The sequence below is a fragment of the Glandiceps talaboti genome, chromosome 18 (assembly GCF_964340395.1).
Source record: "Glandiceps talaboti chromosome 18, keGlaTala1.1, whole genome shotgun sequence".
Classification (NCBI taxonomy): Eukaryota; Metazoa; Hemichordata; class Enteropneusta; family Spengelidae; genus Glandiceps; species Glandiceps talaboti.
Window position 1 is genome coordinate 89,619 of NC_135566.1, and position 19,278 is coordinate 108,896.

Sequence of the window (19,278 nt, forward strand, 5' to 3'; positions counted from 1 at the left end):
TACTCAGTTAATACAGATATTGTGATGAATTTACTACAAATCTATGATTGCCTGGTATAAGTAACTTTGGTACTCAGTTATTACAGATATAGTGATGAATTTAATTCCTCAATCAATACAATAAAATATCATATTCAGCTACTTTCAGAGTCATTCATTCTATTTATCTGTTTTTGTTTTCTTTTACATAGAGTTGTTGGTGGTCTAGATACACTCACCAGTATGGAGGCTGTAGAAACTGACAAGAAAGATAAACCCAAAGAAGATATCAAGATTGAATCAATCTCTGTTTTTGTCAACCCGTTTGATGAGGTTGATTTGGCAGTAAGAATCAACCAGCACATACTTCTTTTTTGAATCCTAGACTGTACTGTCTATAGATGAACTCAATAGACATGATTGGGGGGATAGCCCAAAACTTTGGAAGCAAAAGCTTGTTACAGGAAAAAAATGAAATTCTCTGTTTGTGCCAATAATTGTTGTAGCATAAAGTCTTACACTTTGTAGTGACATTAAATTCATAAATCTTCCGGACTGAAAAGTAAAGTACTCAGACACAAATGAACCATCGTCATTATTTATGAATAGCTAATTCGGTCACTTTGTAGATCAACACAGCAACCAATCCAGTCATTTATTTCATTCACAGCAACAAGTCAGGTATAAATAGTCGCCAATCAGCATTAGATACACGGAGAATATGCTTTACACTATACCACATAGTGTATTTAAACAGTAGGTTGTTGATTGGTCAGATTGTCATGATGTCATCACCCATGAATATTTATTACTAATCTAAAATAATGTTTTGTTCGTTGCATGTTGCCAGAGCTTGTTATTTCGCAGTGTCACAGAAGAAGTATCAGCTCTGGTTTGTGAGAATGCAAATAAACATTAGACATTGTCTAATTTTCAGCTGAGGGACGAGAGAGAAAAAGATGTCAAGGCTAAAGAAGAAGAAGCAAAAAAGAGAGCATCGGCAACAGTGTCAGTTGCACCAAAAGTGGATGAAGCACCTAAAGTTTATAGATCTGGTGTTGGCAAATATATCTCAACATCAGCAAGGTGAGTTTCTACATGATTTACAGTAGTTTTGTCACCAGTACACTATAAATATGTAGTTAGTCAAATCACAAGGTATGCTCTTAACATGCCCTATACATAGAAGAAGTCCAGGGTGTAGGTCCTTCATATCTCACATACATACAGTATTTACTGGGACATGCTGCATGTAGGCTAGATTGTTAAGCTCACCAAAGCTGTGCTCTACGAAAACTTGTGTTCACCTGTTCTACAAGTTCAACCTACGGGTGATGATGAATTAGGCAAATCTACAGAACATATAAATTGATAAAAGGAAAATAACAGTTGTCTTTTGTTGAAGCAACAGTTGTGTTTAGCGGTCAAACTTTGATAGGTTAATACAGAACACTGGTGTTTATAATCTAAATAATGGTTGAGGACATTGTTGCAGCCCTTGCAGCCCCCCCCCCCCCCCCCCCCCCGCCCCAATGATCTATTGTTTCCTGCCAAAATAAAACAAATGCCAGTTTTTCAATTGATTTACCTTTACACAGTAACTGATACAAACGCTGAAATGTTATTGAAATCGGCAAATTCTGTTTTCATGCAGCACATCCAAAAGGATATCTGAAGAAGAAGCAACAAAGTATTCTTCAAAGAAAAAAGCCAAAGGAGCTGGTGGATTTGGCAGTTTTAGTTCATGGTAACAAAGAACTAAGGTTGTGATGTATACAGATATGGACATGGTATTGATGAAAAAAAGAATATCATATTCTAAGCCCAATCATGCCATTTTTGCTATGAATTCAAAAATACCATATTTGTGTTCTCTTGTATAAAAACAACATAACATATTTGGTAAAATTGTGTTTACCACTTTTGGTCCAGTTGTGTTGTTCAGAATGTGATGTAAACAGCATACCATATATGTAGTCCAACATTGTTACCATGTAGCTTATTACATGAAACAACCACCATATTTGGAGTTCAACATAGTTAATATGTAGCACATGAAATGAAACAACCACCATAATTGGAGTTCAAACTTGTTACCATGTAGCATATGAAATGAAACAACCACCCTGTTTGGAGTATAACATTGTTACTATGCAGTAAATGATATGAAAATAACCACCATTTTGACATTCTCATTGTGATATTATTAATTATTTACTGTAGTGAAATTATTGACTTATACAGAATAAAAGCATATTTTCTTATTTCAAGTTCAATTTCTGGATGTGCTAAACAGAAAGGAAACATGTTTTCAGTCAAGAAAGTTGCAAATGTCAGTGAATGTGCAGATTTTGACAAAGTTCCATCTTGAATAATGAAGGCATTATGACTATGATAACTATCTCTCCATCAAATACCATGAGGGGAAAGTCATTGAAACTCGTGTGTGTCAGTCTAACATATAAGATCACCCTCAAATGGTAAACCTGATGCCTTGATTATTCAAGATGACAAAGTTCATGGATACTTATATGCAGGAAAAGTTATAGTGTGAGATGTGAGAATTGACAGCATGCACTGTGAGACTCGACACTCGACAACATACCTACATGTACTGTGAGATGTGAGACTTGACAACATAGCTACATGTGCTGAGATGTGAGACTTGACAACATACCTACATGAGCTGTGAGATGTGAGACTTGACAACATACCTACATGTACTGTGAGATGTGAGACTTGACAACATAGCTACATGTGCTGAGATGTGAGACTTGACAACATACCTACATGTACTGTGAGATGTGAGACTTGACAACATAGCTACATGTGCTGAGATGTGAGACTTGACAACATACCTACATGAGCTGTGAGATGTGAGACTTGACAACATAGCTACATGTGCTGAGATGTGAGACTTGACAACATACCTACATGAGCTGTGAGATGTGAGACTTGACAACATAGCTACATATACTGAGATGAAACTTGACAACATACCTACATATACTGAGATGAGACTTGACAACATACATGTACCTACATGTACTGTGAGATATGAGACTTGTTTACCTACCTATCAAATTATTTCATTCCCAAATGTTATTTCCCAATGTCCACAATAATTTGTTTAATGATGTACATGAATTTCTAACAATGACATGACTGATAGCAAAGCTTCTGAACAGTGCCCTCAACATCATTGCTTATGTAATCTGCTCAAGTACCCTTTTCTATCAGTATACATTCCTGAAATAAATTGATTTATTCAATAATCCTCACTTGACATATATCAAAACTATTGTACAAAAATTTAGCAGGAAAAATGCACCGATGTTGACATAAGGCAAATAGATCTACTCTGGACCCGAGTTAATGGCATACAGTAAAAAACTGATTTTGGTACCAATTTGAAATAACCAATTGGATAATAATATGAAACAAAAATGGTCCTTTTATTTTCACAACGTTTTGTGACTAAAAATATTTAGACAAAGCAAGTAACAACTATGCAAGTTAGTTGACAACAACTGCAGCCTGTTTCTTCTGTAAACAAGGGAAGTTTCCTTTTCTGTGATAAGGTTGCATGTACGGTAAAAAGTATTTCTGTTTTATTTCTCTTGGTTTTGGCAACATTTTCACTGTAGGTCTGTCACCCACACCTGCATCTCGCTCCACATCTTTCACATTATTGCTTGTCAAACTTTTGCAGTGCTTCTCCAGTGCCTGCTTTGCTCTGAACAGGTAATATTTACTTGGTGGAGATGATTTCGGTACTACCTTTTCTTCCCTCCTTTTTCTTAGTAGGGGCTTATCAATTGACTTGGTAGATTCTTCTACTTTTTTCTCCCTCGAGTATTTGTATCTGAAAGACACAGTCTCAAACTCTTTTTCTCTCTGTTTTTCTTTAAAGTATGGTGGTAATGGGGGTAGTGGCATGCCGGTACCAATGTTTGGGAGACCAACACGAGCTTCTGCATGGTTGAGGCTCTTTTGTTGAATACCTCCTCTCTCTCCTTTCACAGGGTTCAGTATTATCTGCTGCTTGTTCTTCTTGCTGTCTGTTAGTTTTAGCAGGTCTTTGTAATCCCCAAAGTATATTGGTATTCCCAACAACTTCCGCCTCAGTTCTTTCTTCTTTTTTTCCAACTGGCTTCGATCCTTTTCTGTATTTTTGTTCATTGTCGATGCAGTATTCTGTGATTTTTTAAACACATTTTGGGCAGTGAGTGTTTCTCCAGCTGCTTGGGCATCAAGAATCTTTTTACATCGAACTTCGTTGGCTTTCTTTCGCTTCTGCTGAAGTAATTTTGCCATCGAAGATGGTGATTTCTGTTTTGAAGAATTTGCTTTTACTGCTGAATTTTTAGGACCAGTTGTATGTACCGCATCTCCACCTGAAGTGGGTTTACGGTTGCTGGCACATGGCAATACGTTCTCACCATTCAACACCAGATCTGCACAGTTTGGGCCATCAAATTTGTGTGGTACAGTAGCTAAACATTAAACAAGAAAACACATAAATGACAAGATTATGAAAGAGTTGGGAATATCACTTTGGCAATTTAAAAATCGACTCTCTATGATTTGTAAATCAAGGAACCAAATACTAAACAACAATTTACCTCTAGGTGGTGGTACAAATTTCCTTTCCCTACATCCGGGTGTTTTTGACATTCTTAGTGAGGGATCTTTCCTGGGTACCATAGGTGTAACATCACAATGGAAATCGATTAATTCATCTGATTCATTTTCATCTTCTATGTCTTCAACACTTAGATCTTCTGGTGATAGTTTACATACATCGGTGTACATCATAAGTTTCTGATAAATGTAAATGAAATAATGAAATAGGGAGGCATGCAAATAGTAAAATATACATATTTAGCAGAGTCTGAAACACAATTTACACTATCAACATTGTGAACTTTTACTCTCTTTCTGTTTTGATATTCTGAGGAATGTTATCTTGTATGATTGTTAAAAAACATGTTTTCTTTTCACCTGTAGTCTAGCACTCTTTGGTTGTCCGGTTGTCATCCATGCATGGCGAAGGATTTCCTGTGTTTTTGGTCTGGACAGTGGTTTCACTCTAAGTAACTTACGTATAAGGTCTTGGCAATCTGAAATTAGAGTGATAACCAATTAGTCTTAGTAATTTCTCTAAAAATATATTTTAAAAAGTCTGCTCATGATACGAAACCAGTCGAAGATTCAAGCCATTTGTGTGTACTGAATTAGTACTGATAAACTAGAAGTCTCAATCCAATCTTTTATACACCATGTACCAGAGTGTGTGTGTGTGTGTGTGTGTGTGTGTGTGTGTGTGTGTGTGTGTGTGTGTGTGTGTGTGTGTGTGTGTGTGTGTGTGTGTGTGTGTGTGAGTCCATCCATCAGGTGTATAACTACCGGTATTACAAACTGTCACCCACACAAATATGATGTGTCAATACATAAACTTTAGTGGATATCTTCCAACCTCCAACTTTATTTAATAACTTCAAACATTTAACTTATCAAAAATGTTCAAACTTTTAACGATATTAAACAACTTCAAATCTATATGCTGTTCATACACAGAACTACACACCCCAAAGTGTGGATGTCTTTGTATCATCAGGAAAACTACACACTCCAAAGTGTGGATGTCATTGTATTGCCAGGAAAACTATACACCCTAAAATGTGGATGTCTTTGTATTGCCAGGAATCCTACCTTATGAGTTCAACATGAGAGATATGAACTGGACTTGGCCTTAAAGTATCAATGATATGCTCTATTAACCATGGAACTGTCACTCAGGGGTACACTTCCTAATCCCCCCCCCCCCCCCAAGATGGGGGGGGGGAGAATCAAGCCAGGTCTCTGGCATAAAATATGACACTCCTCCCTAGTCTGTTGTGCTACAAAGTGACCCTCAAATTCCTTTCTCTAAAATATGACCCTCCCCTGTACAAATATTTTGATGGAAAACATTTTTAACACCGCCTCCCTGTGGCATAGTTGCTAGAGTTTAAGATTAGTAGTCAGGAGGTCCTGGGTTCGATTCCCACTAGAAATAGGTAAGTTTTACCTTCCGTAAGGAAGATTATATATTAGGGATGAAAAGTCTGTCTGTCTGTGTGTCTATCCACCTGTCTGTCTGTATCATCGTTTTCTCAAAAATGGCTGGCTCAGTTCAAATGAAATATGGTGCACATATTCTTTAGGGTAATGGCTAAACTGCTTAAGTGTTGGTAAACATGTCACTAATATTGATGAGATATTTACATAGTTAATGGATTTCGGTAATTAGGCTATATCTTAAGAATGTGCCCGTCAAATTCAATATAATATGCTACATTATACGTTGATGATAACAAAGTGTAAAGTTTAATAATATAGCTTATAGTTTTAATGACTCATTTGCATAATTGATTATTTTCAGTAATTTGGCTATAACTAATTTACCTGTTGTTATCCATGACTGTACCGATCAATATAAATTTACCTGTTGTTATCCATGACTGTACTGATCAATATAAATTTACCTGTTGTTATCCATGACTGTACTGATCAATATAAATTTACTTGCTGTTATCCATGACTATAATGATCAATATAAATTTACCTGTTGTTATCCATGACTGTACTGATCAATATAAATTTACTTGCTGTTATCCATGACTATAATGATCAATATAAATTTACCTGTTGTTATCCATGACTGTACTGATCAATATAAATTTACTTGCTGTTATCCATGACTATAATGATCAATATAAATTTACCTGTTGTTATCCATGACTGTACTGATCAATATAAATTTACCTGTTGTTATCCATGGCTTGAATTCGAGCTTTGAACTCTGTCGTGTTTGTTGTAATAATTTGGTCAAATCTCCATCATTAAACGGCAACTTTCCATTCACCATTGCAAAAAGTATTACACCGCTGATAAGGAAATGTAAATCAACATTTAATCTGACAGCTACATCAATGTTATATACTACGTGTTAATAACTAAAAATGTCAATAAATGATTTGTTTAGATTTGATTTTTGATTGAAACTCTAAACTACTACTAAGAATGTCTAGTGATGGACAGTCGCCATATTGAAACTCTGAACTACATGTACTACTAAGAATGTCTAGTGATGGACAGTCGCCATATTGAAACTGAACTACATGTACTACTAAGAATGTCTAGTGATGGACAGTCGCCATATTGAAACTCTAAACTACTACTAAGAATGTCTAGTGATGGACAGTCGCCATATTGAAACTCTAAACTACTACTAAGAATGTCTAGTGATGGACAGTCGCCATATTGAAACTGAACTACATGTACTACTAAGAATGTCTAGTGATGGACAGTCGCCATATTGAAACTCTAAACTACTACTAAGAATGTCTAGTGATGGACAGTCGCCATATTGAAACTCTAAACTACTACTAAGAATGTCTAGTGATGGACAGTCGCCATATTGAAACTCTAAACTACTACTAAGAATGTCTAGTGATGGACAGTCGCCATATTGAAACTCTAAACTACTACTAAGAATGTCAAGTGATGGACAGTCGCCATTTAGAAATAAAGGCCCGGGTTGGATTGGATTAAAACATAAGTGTAAAAAACCAATGTCTGACAGAATTATAGAAAAGTTGGTCCAGAACTAAAGAATAATCCTTATACATGTACATGATTCAACAACCTGGGATTGAAACACTGGCCCTCCACAGGTTAATATCGAATAGCAACATTGCTGTAAAGTAGACAACCTGGGATTGAAACACTGGCCCTCCACAGGTCAATATCGAATAGCAACATTGCTATAAAGTAGCTAGCTGACTACAGTTCGCCTTCATGAAATGTAAATGCAATATGTCTTAGTATTTACTTACAGGCTCCAAATATCAGCAAGTTTTCCATCATAATTTGTTGCACTCAAGATTTCAGGAGCAGCATATGCATAGGAACCACAAAATGTCTTCAAAAGTTGAGATTTATTGTTCGAAATACGAACTGCAAACCCAAAATCTGAAGAAGAAGAAGAAGAAGAAGAAGAAGAAGAAGAAGAAGAAGAAGAAGAAGAAGAAGAAGAAGAAGAAGAAGAAGAAGAAGAAGAAGAAGAAGAAGAAGAAGAAGAAGAAGAAGAAGAAGAAGAAGAAGAAGAAGAAGAAGAAGAAGAAAAATAATAACTTGAAGGGAAATCATTACTCTATTATTCCAGTGTATGATACAGATAACAAGTGCTAAAATTGGTCTGTTTATGCTTATTTATCACAATTGGGCTCAATATATTTTGTATACATTTCATATAAAATTGTCATGAACAAGTAGCTTGTTGCACAATTAAACATTAAATAGATCAGAATGAATACACCACAGTATCAGCTGTATACGGTTATGTAAAGCCACGGAGTAGGTCTGCAACCGATGCAAAAACATACATGTAGATTGGAGAATGCAGCAGAAGTGTTGGTTGTCATATTTTCACAAAGAAAGGTATTGGGGTTAGTAATGAAAAACTTTATGTGTGACAATCATTCAAGCATTGTATAGTTGACTATCTTTTATATTATACATGTACACCATTCTGCTATTTAAAATCCTCCAGTCGATACCTTCCAAACATCACTGATCGTCAAAAGAGTGACATCAAAACTTATATGTCACCTTTTATTGTTTTAATGTGAAAATCATATGTACCTGTTATCTTGACATTGTTGTATTCGTCCAGTAACACATTTTCACATTTTAAATCCCTGTGATATAGATAAAAGGAGAATGATACATGAAGTCATTCATTTAGTGGTTCATTTTTTGTGTGTGTTCTAAATCATAATGCTTTCTTGCTCACTCGTTGTTTACACACTACTTCCCTGACTCACACATTTGGGATGGGAAACTTTAATAGTGAAGTTTTGTGTACTGTTAACACTATGATTAATTAAACTCACCTGTGAACAACATTTAATTGATGGCAATGTGCTATACCAGACACCAATTGTCTAAACAATTTCCTTGACAAATCTTCGCCCAAGCCACCCAAACCATTCTTGAGTGAGGTGCTATTGATGTATTCCAGTAGGTCACCTCCAGCAGCAAACTCTATTACCAAGTATACTCTCAAATCACTGTGGAATGTCTCATACAGCAGGATCTGAGTTTTAAGCAAATAGTTGCAAAAGATAAAGCTTCATGTATGGTGGTGTTGGTCTCTGAGCAAGGCAGCAAGTTTGAATGAAATTATTTAGACATGCATGTTTTAGTATTTGTTCTCTGGTCCATCATCACAGTGTCTGTAAGCTTATTTGTTGTGAATTTCTGAGCCCATTCACAGACATACTTCTATATAGCTGTATTCAGCCTTGTTGACAGCTTTCATTCATTCATTCATTCATTTATTTATTTATCTATTTATACATATACGTACTTGAGTTTATTAATCAGTTTTGTAACTTAGACTTAAACAATGCCTTCTACACCATAAAGTTTAATATACGGGAGATGTGCCGTTTGGCCCGATGACACTTCACTTACCAAATGTTCATGTCGATAAACAGTCTTCATACATTCTACTTCTCTTTGTAAGAACTTCATTATATACTCCGATGGTGCATCTTTTCGTGGAATAATCTTAATAGCAACCTGAAAAAACAACAAATCAAAATTCATTGTCTGTGATTAGACAAAGTTTAAGTCAAAATATTGAGACAAGTGACATTAACATGGAATCCGACTAAATGGCCCTTAGTCAAGTTGCACATTTATTAATGTCTTAGAAACAACTATCGAGATATTTGATATTTGGGAGTTTCTTTACATACCATATTATGCCCTTTCCTCCTTAGGTCACTCGCCAGTTTTGCATTTCTCTCCATCTTCGACTCTGTAACGTACGCCAGCTTAACCCTAGCATATGCGCCATTGCCCAAAGTCTTATCACACAATTCGTATCCATGACGACGACACTCATCCGCCTCCGTCGATGCAAACGGAAAACATTTTTCTTCATATGTACAAGTACGTCGAGCCATCGTCGTAACCTTTGTAAATAGAACGCTGTGTCTCAAGTTCAAAATAAGGTGATGTATGCTGAATAATTACTGCGTACAGGAGAGACTTCACTTTTCTTTCACTGTTTTTCAGTCAGTTTTACCTTCCTCTGTTTCTGTACTTTAGGGTCGATTTTTAGAAGCAGTTCATCGGAATTCATTATCAAAATGGGCATTAACACTTTACATCACGAAAGATGTAAGTCCTTGGCGCGTATCTATGTTTACAGTACGTCAGGTGTCAAGTAAAGCGCTGGCGGTTCTAAATTCGGAGACAGTCACGTGACCATATCCAAGAACTCGTCTAGTGTTCCATGCATAGCGTCTCTTCATATGCCCATCCTTGATCAGTACAGGGAAGCGTGCAAGTCTCGTCGCATCTCGACATGATAATAAAATTTAAATGGTGGCGAGATTATTGATGTCATCTGTCATTCCAGCTTGGCTGCACTGATCTATAACATCTAAACAATGTTTTCACCCATACCACAATCGAATCCAATCTGGGTCAAATTGAAGGGATAATTTTACAACTGTTATCTAAATTAACTGTTGGCGACATATAACATATCCCAATTTCGTTTGATAAACTTCGTGAATACGACATATTGTCGTCGAATTCTTCAGGGAGAGAAAAGTATATACAAACTTATAAGATTTTAAAACTAAAAAGGTATTCCATATGCCACGAAGTACAAACTTTTAATATTACTTGTTTACTAATGTGCCTCATTCGACCGTTTCACGGAGTACAAATTAAACTTTAATCTACTAATGTGCCTCATTCGTTCCACTGAGTACAAACTTTAATCCACTAATGTGCCTCATTCGTTCCACTGAGTACAAACTTTAATCCACTAATGTGCCTCATTCGTTCCACTGAGTACAAACTTTAATCCACTAATGTGCCTCATTCGTTCCAATTTCTTTCTTTCCTTATAAAGGACCGGTCAGTTTCTTGCTTTTCTGCATTTTAAAATATAGCCACAGTATTGTACTGAATTGATGTATACATACTAGTAACCATCACTTGCATTTGACTGAACTAAATCGGGTACTAGGATATAACTTATAAATGATCCGGCCAATGATGTAACTTATGATATGTGTCTTCATAGAAGATATAGTCCGTCGATCGACGTCCTCATATGTGACTGAATGGAGACATGAAATTGGTGGCAACAAACAAGTAACACAATAACAAAGTGTCTGTGAATAATAAAGGGAATTGTTGCATTTTAGTAACAGAGCCTGAAGGTCTAGATCAAAGGTCAATGTCTAAAAGGAAAGGTTAAACCTGGCAATACAGGGGTAGTAGTCTCCACGTATCCACGTTTTTGTGTTAATTGGTAAATCATGACTGTTCACTACAAATATAGCTGCCATTCAATTAAAAGTTATATAAGCACCAAAAGTAATGCATGTGTATGTTTATCGGGTTCTGCACTATTGATAGTGAAAAAGACATTAGGCACACATAATTGCTAAAAAGTGAAGTGAAAAATGTTAAGTACAAATATGGCCACCATTCGGTCAATTCAACTTTGCATATATCAAAACCAAATTAACATTGCATATGTAGCATGTGATATGTCACCTTTGTGTCAGGTTTGAAAGATTTGGATATTGCATGTCTGAGAAATTACATATTACAGACGGATGGACGAATGGGTAGTGCCCATTGTAATAGTACCCGGCCTTTCGGGGGGGGGGGGGTGACTAAAAATGTACAAGAACTTCCTACTATGCAATCAACTGTTCTAAGAATGCCAGAATTCTGACATTTGTGTTAACACAAATTGAGTACAGTAGAAAATGAATGGTTAACCATATGTAACTACACGTTCCCTGTGATACAATTGATAAAGTACTTTGTGGTTAAGGTTCGAATGTCGTTTGAGATATAGATTTATTTTTATCTATAGGTTAATATTACCGTACATGTACATGTAACTTCCCTATGTTTATAATTATATGGTGTAGCGGATAAATTACGGCGCCTTCCAAGCATAAACCTCTATATAGCTCATGGTTCGAATCCCATTGGGGATAGAGAATGTTTGTTCTCGAGTGCCAATTTAAATTAAAGATATAAAGGGTTAATATTACAGTACAGTACAGTACAGTACAGTACAGTACAGTACAGTACAGTACAGTACAGTACAGTACAGTACAGTGCAGTATAGTTATAATATAGTACAGTATTGAATGTTTACCAAATTCAATCAATTCTTGTTATTACCATGTTATGTTGAAGATGTAAGTTTCATTAGAATCGATGCAGTAGTTTTGAGATATCGTGTGGAAAGACAGTTAAATAACCTCCCCTAAATGGGAGGTAAAAAAACAAAACAAAAGTTAAACTAAGTTTGACACTGGTGGCGGTCGAATAGTTCATGTCTGTTCGTCGCCTGCATTGCAGAAGGCATGTCCCGAAACATGTGAAACGATCGAAGAGCATCTCCGTCGTCAATTTAAATTTTCAACTAACGCAAAATGTGGTTGACAAGATTCTTGATGGCCCATAGACCACTTGGTCGGAGAGTTCCCGGTCTACAATGGACAGGGTAAGAACTAAACAGATAACACCGTAGATTTATAATCTAGTGCTTATTTGAGTGTTACATCCAATGACAATGTATATCTATCTCACCATTAGCTGCAATAATTGTAGCGTTTGATGTGATTTTTAGGGCTTTTCCGTCTGTTTTTGGGCCTTTTTTCGTTCCGACGTTCAACCCAAATCAAACGCTACAATTCCTCTAACGCTCATTGAAAACGTGAGCGAGGTGTCAGCGCACGGCTCGTTTCAAAATGCTGCATGCGTTGTTACATTTACCGATTTTGACGGAATTGGGGTACCTCTGAACACTTCTTGGGTCTTGAAGGCTCCGTAATTAATGTTGGAGTTAGGAAATGTCCGATATTGTGCCAGGTAAGGCGTAATTTAGCAGAAAAATCCGCCCAACTTTGCGATTCAGATCTGAATCTGTTCCGTCTATTTGCGTTTGCGTTAGAGGAATTGTAGCGTTTGATTCGGGTTAAACGTCGGAACGAAAAAAAAGGCCCAAAAACAGACGAAAAAGCCCTCAAAATCACATCAAACACTACAATTATTGTAGCTATCTCATCATTACACATTTTAGTCTTACATCCAATGACAGTGTATTTCTCATCATTACATATTTGAGTCTTACATCCAATGACAGTGTATATGTCATCATTACATATTTGAGTCTTGCATCCAATGACAACGTATATCTCATTATATATATGCAATGATGACTACTTGTATTCCAAAACAAAGCACATACAACTGACCACCCGTTTCAACATTTGATATGCAAATTCCCTGTCTTTCTTGTAAAATACTCATGTACTTAAATTTTATGCAAATAAATGTTTTCTGCATTAAAGCAAGTTAAGTGATGGAAGAAAATTCGACTTGGCCCTTTTTATTTCTGATGACATCTCTTTTTAATCTTGACATAAAATGTTTCTTCTACTGGTAATGATTAATATAACTTGCAAGTACAATGGTACAGTGTGAATGTGTGTGTTTTTTTTAATTAATCTATATTGAATGCGGTTAACCACTTTCACTTGACTTTTAACATCACAATTTTACAATGTGAATTATCTATTACACTTTCAAGACTTATTTGTTGCATACCTTTTTTCTTGTGTCATTTGCAGTAAAAAACGACGACCTCGCATCATTACAAAATTCATGATCAGAAATATGGAAAGGAGACTAGAAAGAGAACTTGAAAATGATTTATTATTGAGCAGACCTTTCTTAACTGTTGTAAGTAGATGTGAATATGGCTTCCTAGTTTTGACAAGCTAAGACAGATACAAACTATAACTATTATTTTGGAATGTAGTAAGAGATTCACTGATTGTGTAAATTCAAGATGCAAATATTATCAATATAATAGTACAAAAATGTATATTGCAACTTGGAAGTTGATGCACATAAAACACTGGGTTATACTTATAGGCAAAAAAAAGAAAAAGAATTGTTTCTGGTCAGAACAGTTTGTCTAAAATGGTGTGATGATGTGATTTAAAAAAAAATATTCTCAACAAACTAGTCACTCAATCTGCTATTTATGGCAGTTATTGTTCTTTTTATTTAGTTCTTTACAACGCGCTGAGACACACGTGTAGCACATTTTCTTACAAGAAATAAAATAATAATAATAATGTGCTTGTTCATGTTTAGTGTGTTGTTTCTGCAGTTGTCTTCACAGAAGTAGGGAGGGTTATTTTTGTGTTTCCCCTCGGATCTGCAGACTGCATGGGCTGGACAAACACACTAAAAAAAAGACCGACGTGGGGGTATTTATGTGATGCGCATGCTGACCAGAAACAATTCTATTTTCTTTTTTTTGCATTTAATACCAAACAATGTACCTCTATTAAATGTCAGTATAATTTAAGTGTAAGTTTGTCATATCCTAGCTTGTCAAATGTGAGCTGTCCTTACATGAAGATTTACTTTATAGGCATGATAAAGGATTCTTTCATCTCAAATTCCAAGTATTCATTTACAATGCATTGAGTCAGGGACATTCACTTCGATGTAGTGTACAAAGAAAATGATATTAGTGGCTGTGTTCACATTTTGTTGGAACAGATACTATTTTCTACATGTTTGTCAGGACAGAGAGTAAAGGTAGAAGTCAGAATGGTCTCAAAATACTGCATACATGTACTACGTTCAATGTAGGACCAAACTAACCTGTACCTGTTTCATCAGATTCATAACGTAGATTTTTAGTCAACAAGTAGGGATAGGCTAATAGATGGAAGTAATGTACGTTACAAGTGTCAAGTTATCGTCATATTCACATTCATATTCAGAAGTTACCTCCTATCTGAATGTGAATACAATCTGTACAATTATGGTTTGTGTGGCCACAAATCTGCAATTGCCTCTGCTATTGTACATTGTTAATATATAATGTTGAAATTCCTTTCCCAGGAAGAGCAAGTAGAAGAACAGAAACTGACCAATCAGAGGGAAGCTGAGGAATATGCTAAAATTAAAGCCTCAACAAGAAGAATGCGTGACCATAAAAAGATGGAGGATCTACTAGGGCATCTTAATGTGACCAAGAAATGGGAAAATGATTTCTGAACCTAAAATGAATGTGAACAATGAAATAATAGGATTTTACTGAGAAATGATAACTGAGTGATAATACATGACTTAGTTTCATTAAGATATACAGCTAGCAGCAATAGCTGGCAGTATTGTGTGTGTGTGATCATCATGTACTTGGTTTGTCCTGATTTTGGACTGGTGTCACTGACTTCTGACAGTTTGCTGTTAATAGTCAACAGATCATATAGAAAGAATGGACTGTGATTGAAATTTTTTTCAAAACAGTATTGTGACATTGTCGTTGTAGAAAATATTTCCCCTGAAATGCTGCTTTATGTAGAGTGAAAGATTGGTCATTTTGTACACTTCAGTATATTAAACACTTGTTGAATGTTAGCTGATGGTTAACAGGAACAACAAATACTTTAGTCTCCTCTTCCTTTGTACTATAAAGTTTATTGCAAATATGCTAAGGCCTTAGCCCATCGCACAACAAAATATACAAAACAAGATACAGAGAGTGAAAGAGTTACAGAGTGGCTACGAATTCTTGACGGCATTTAAAAGACATGTATAAATAGTGCTAGTTTAAATTGAACAGTATCATTCTTACAAGACAGTAAGAAAAAACATTTCTCTCTAGTTGGAAAGTTACTATATTTATCGGGAATGAGTGCATGTCTAAATATGTCATATAAAGGGCAAAATAAGAGAAAATGACACTCATCTTCAACAATATACACACCACGCCCTTCACAGTATGGGCAAAATCTAAGATGAGCGGGAATGGGGGGTTTATAATGTCGACCAGCTTCAATTGCAAGCGGGTGACTAGAACAACGAAATTTGGCCAAATCAAACTTAAATTTTGGAATAGTAATACATGAAAGGTACAATTCCGGTTGAAGTAAAGTTTTAAAATTAACATATGAACGTAAACGAGGGCATTCATGTAGAGACGCCGACCATTCCTGCCTGTAACAATCTTTTAATCTTTCAGAAAACAATTCCAAAAATGCTCTATTATCTCCTACCTGCTGTTCAATCCACACAATTCCAAAACCGTACCGAAATAATATTTCACGAATTTTTGTTGCCCATGTTGTTCTACCCGCTACGTCTAAGTTTCTTAACATTTCATAACAAGCTTTGGGGTAACGAGTATTCTCCATTCCCAATAGTTTCAACCAATAAGAAACACAACCCTTCATATGCATACAGTAAAGTGGAAATCTTCCACATTCTCCTAGTAGAACCTCAGAATTTACACTAGAATTTACGCCGAAAATAAAACGACAAAACTTAAATTGAAGACTTTCAATAACTGGAGAATACTCGTAACCCCAAATTTCTGAGCATGAACATATAATTGGAACAATCACACTGTCAAAGAGCTTGAAAGCCTGTATTGGGGTAAACCACCTAATTTTCTAATTACAATAAATAGCTGATGTAATGCTTTGCTTCCTTTGGCAACTAAATATTCCTTTGCTGGTGACCACGAAAGCCTTGATGACATGACTATGCCAAGGTAATTATAGTGTTTGACAACATTTACAGGTTTCTTTCTGTAAAACCATTTTTCTGTCTGCCTTAGAATGCCCCCATTTCTAAAAACTATTATTTTTTATTTATCCAGATTTACTGACATACCCCAATCTTTACAAAAGAGCTCAAGTTGGTTCAGTTTTCTCTAACTTTATCGGGAGATCAGCTACATCAGCAACATCGTCAGCATACAACAGTATGCCGAAATTGTCAATATCGGTATTTACAAATAGTCCCCCATTGTTGTCCCTATTCATATATGTAGCCAATTCGTTTATGAACAAAGAAAAAAGCATAGCCATAGGACTGAGCATACAGCCTTGTCGTGTACCCACTTTGCATGTAAAATAATCAGTTAGCCCACCATTACATAACACACATGACTCGATATTTGCATACATAGATCTAAGTACTCTCAAAACAGAACCATGTAAACCATACGAAATCAGTCTATACCATAAATACATTGTAACTGTGTGTTACACGATCAAACGCTTTAGAAAAATCTATGAAAATACAATGTAATCTACCTCCTTTCTGTGAAAGGTATTTCTGCACGGCAGCCTGTAACGTAAAAATATTGTCCATGGTACTGTAGCCTTTCCTGAAACCAGCTTGTGCTTCAATAATTAAATCAGATTCTGTTGCCCATTCAACCAGACGATCATTGATAATTTTTGTAAAAATCTTACTCAGAGATGAAAGTAAAGAAATACCACGAAAGTTATAAACATCAGTAATAGGACCTTTTTTGCTGGTTGGAAAGTTGCCAGTACTTAAAATTAAATTGAAAAGGTCACACATGCATTCGAGTAAATCAACATCACTATTTTTGAACATTTCGTTAACAACCCCATCTGGACCGGGCGATTTACAATTTGGTAAGTTCTTGACACAGTTAACAACTTCCTCAACTGTGATTTCTCTATTTACATGCAATGGTAAATTCATATTACACAATTCACAGTCACCGTCGTGTATTTCTAAATCATGGGTAATTCGTCTATCAAACTCAGTGCTAACTGTATCGGGTGGGATGTTCAATAACTCTTTAAAATAATCAAACCATTGTCTTGACGCTATCTTTGCACACACTGTGTTACCTTTACTACTTCCTCTTATCTCTTTAACTACGCTCCAGAAATTACTTTGATTATTTGCTTGTTCTAATAATCTTCCACGGAGTCTGTCTTTGTACAATTTTGCCTTTTCCTTACAAAGCTGTTTAAAACCGTTTCTTGCATCTTTGTACTTGACTAAGTCGCCCACTGTGTTTGATCATGGATGTATTAATACATCCATGGTTTGATATACGAAAAGAATTTAGTGATTTGAACTTATTACATCGAGCTAATTCACAGTCCTTGTTCCACCATGCCTGGTTACCGTCACCCGTGCATTATTACGTCGTTTGTTTGCACTTGATATTTGCATATCCACACCTGCTCTGCAATAACTTTCAGTCAAAATACTGACAGCTCTATCGGGGTTCAAACCCTCGATATCATCGTAAAAATGGTGATAACTAGTACTGAAAAAGTCATCGTGGAGTTTAGTGGAAAACGACTCACTAAAATGTGGCTTCCAGCGATACTTATTCCATGGCCTCAGGCGCATAGACTCTATATTGATGTTACAATTATCATCAGTGATTGTTTCCTTTGGAAAATGAAAAGTGCAATAGATTAGAAAATGATCCGAACTGTCTAATGTGTCAACTACAAATCGTTTACATATTGAAACAAAGGAGTGCTTAAAATAACATAAATGTTAATGGTCCAAGCAACAGATGGGAAAGTGATCCTTCCAAAGTGTGACCCTTCCTCCTTGAATAACTTCTCCCCGGAATCAACAACACTGACACCGTTGTTTGTACAACAGGTGTAGTTTCCTTCTTTGTCACCTGGAAATCTACCATTTACAAAATGAGTGTAATGTTTATAACATAACTCAACTAAAGAACGACTAGGTATATCAAAATCATCTGACTCATACTGAGGCTGGAAAGGTAAATTTTCACATTCTGTATCTTCAGCAACGAAGTCGGGTAGATCACCAATTCTTGCATTAAAGTCTCCGAGGAGAATATAATCACAATTGTCGTGTGCTACACACACCTCCAGTATATAATTTTCAAGTTTTATAATACCATTTGGCTCACTCTCCTGATATATGGTAGCACCTTCTGGAGATATGTAAACACCACATGAAATAATATCACGTGGGACTTGGAAAGCAACAAATACTTTAGTCTCCTCTTCCTTTGTGCTCCATGTATGCAAGGTGGTTATCTGTTTTTGTATTGATAAAGTTGTACTCCATGTATGCAAGGTGGTTATCTGTTATTGTCTAAATAAAGTTGTACTCCATGTATGCAAGTTGGTTATCTGTTATTGTCTTGATAAAGTTGTACTCCATGTATGCAAGTTGGTTATCTGTTATTGTATTGATAAAGTTGTACTCCATGTAAGCAAGTTGGTTATCTGTTATCAGATAAAGTTGTACTCCATGTATGCAAGTTGGTTATCTGTTATCAGATAAAGTTGTACTCCATGTATGCAAGTTGGTTATCTGTTATTGTATTGATAAAGTTGTACT

At 35.8% G+C, this 19,278-nt stretch overlaps 2 protein-coding genes across 2 annotated transcripts in view; both read left to right on the forward strand.

Annotated features, from left to right (window-relative positions):
- LOC144448932 (RING-type E3 ubiquitin-protein ligase PPIL2-like) overlaps positions 1-2,255 on the forward strand; it is a 31,258-nt gene extending 29,003 nt beyond the window's left edge. Inside the window, exons 16-18 of the mRNA XM_078139309.1 lie at positions 192-324; positions 917-1,065; positions 1,634-2,255. Of these exons, the coding sequence (XP_077995435.1) occupies positions 192-324; positions 917-1,065; positions 1,634-1,730 (379 nt within the window). The 3' untranslated portion in view covers positions 1,731-2,255. The remainder of the gene's footprint in view (positions 1-191; positions 325-916; positions 1,066-1,633) is intronic.
- Positions 2,256-12,451: 10,196 nt separating this feature from the next.
- Positions 12,452-15,530, forward strand: LOC144449505 (large ribosomal subunit protein mL63-like). Its single transcript, XM_078140050.1, has 3 exons — positions 12,452-12,586; positions 13,716-13,827; positions 15,010-15,530. Exons 1-3 carry the CDS (start codon positions 12,516-12,518, stop codon positions 15,163-15,165), a joined length of 339 nt encoding a protein of 112 aa, XP_077996176.1. The 5' UTR covers positions 12,452-12,515; the 3' UTR covers positions 15,166-15,530.
- The last annotated feature ends 3,748 nt before the right edge of the window (positions 15,531-19,278 follow it).

What these genes read in the sequence shown, in the direction of transcription:
- LOC144449505 (XM_078140050.1), top strand. Translation starts at nt 12,516, where the DNA reads ATGTGGTTGACAAGATTCTTGATGGCCCATAGACCACTTGGTCGGAGA. An exon ending in CCCGGTCTACAATGGACAGG is followed by an intron (nt 12,587 to 13,715) that starts GTAAGAACTAAA and finishes TGTCATTTGCAG; the next exon opens with TAAAAAACGACGACCTCGCA. An exon ending in GCAGACCTTTCTTAACTGTT is followed by an intron (nt 13,828 to 15,009) that starts GTAAGTAGATGT and finishes TTCCTTTCCCAG; the next exon opens with GAAGAGCAAGTAGAAGAACA.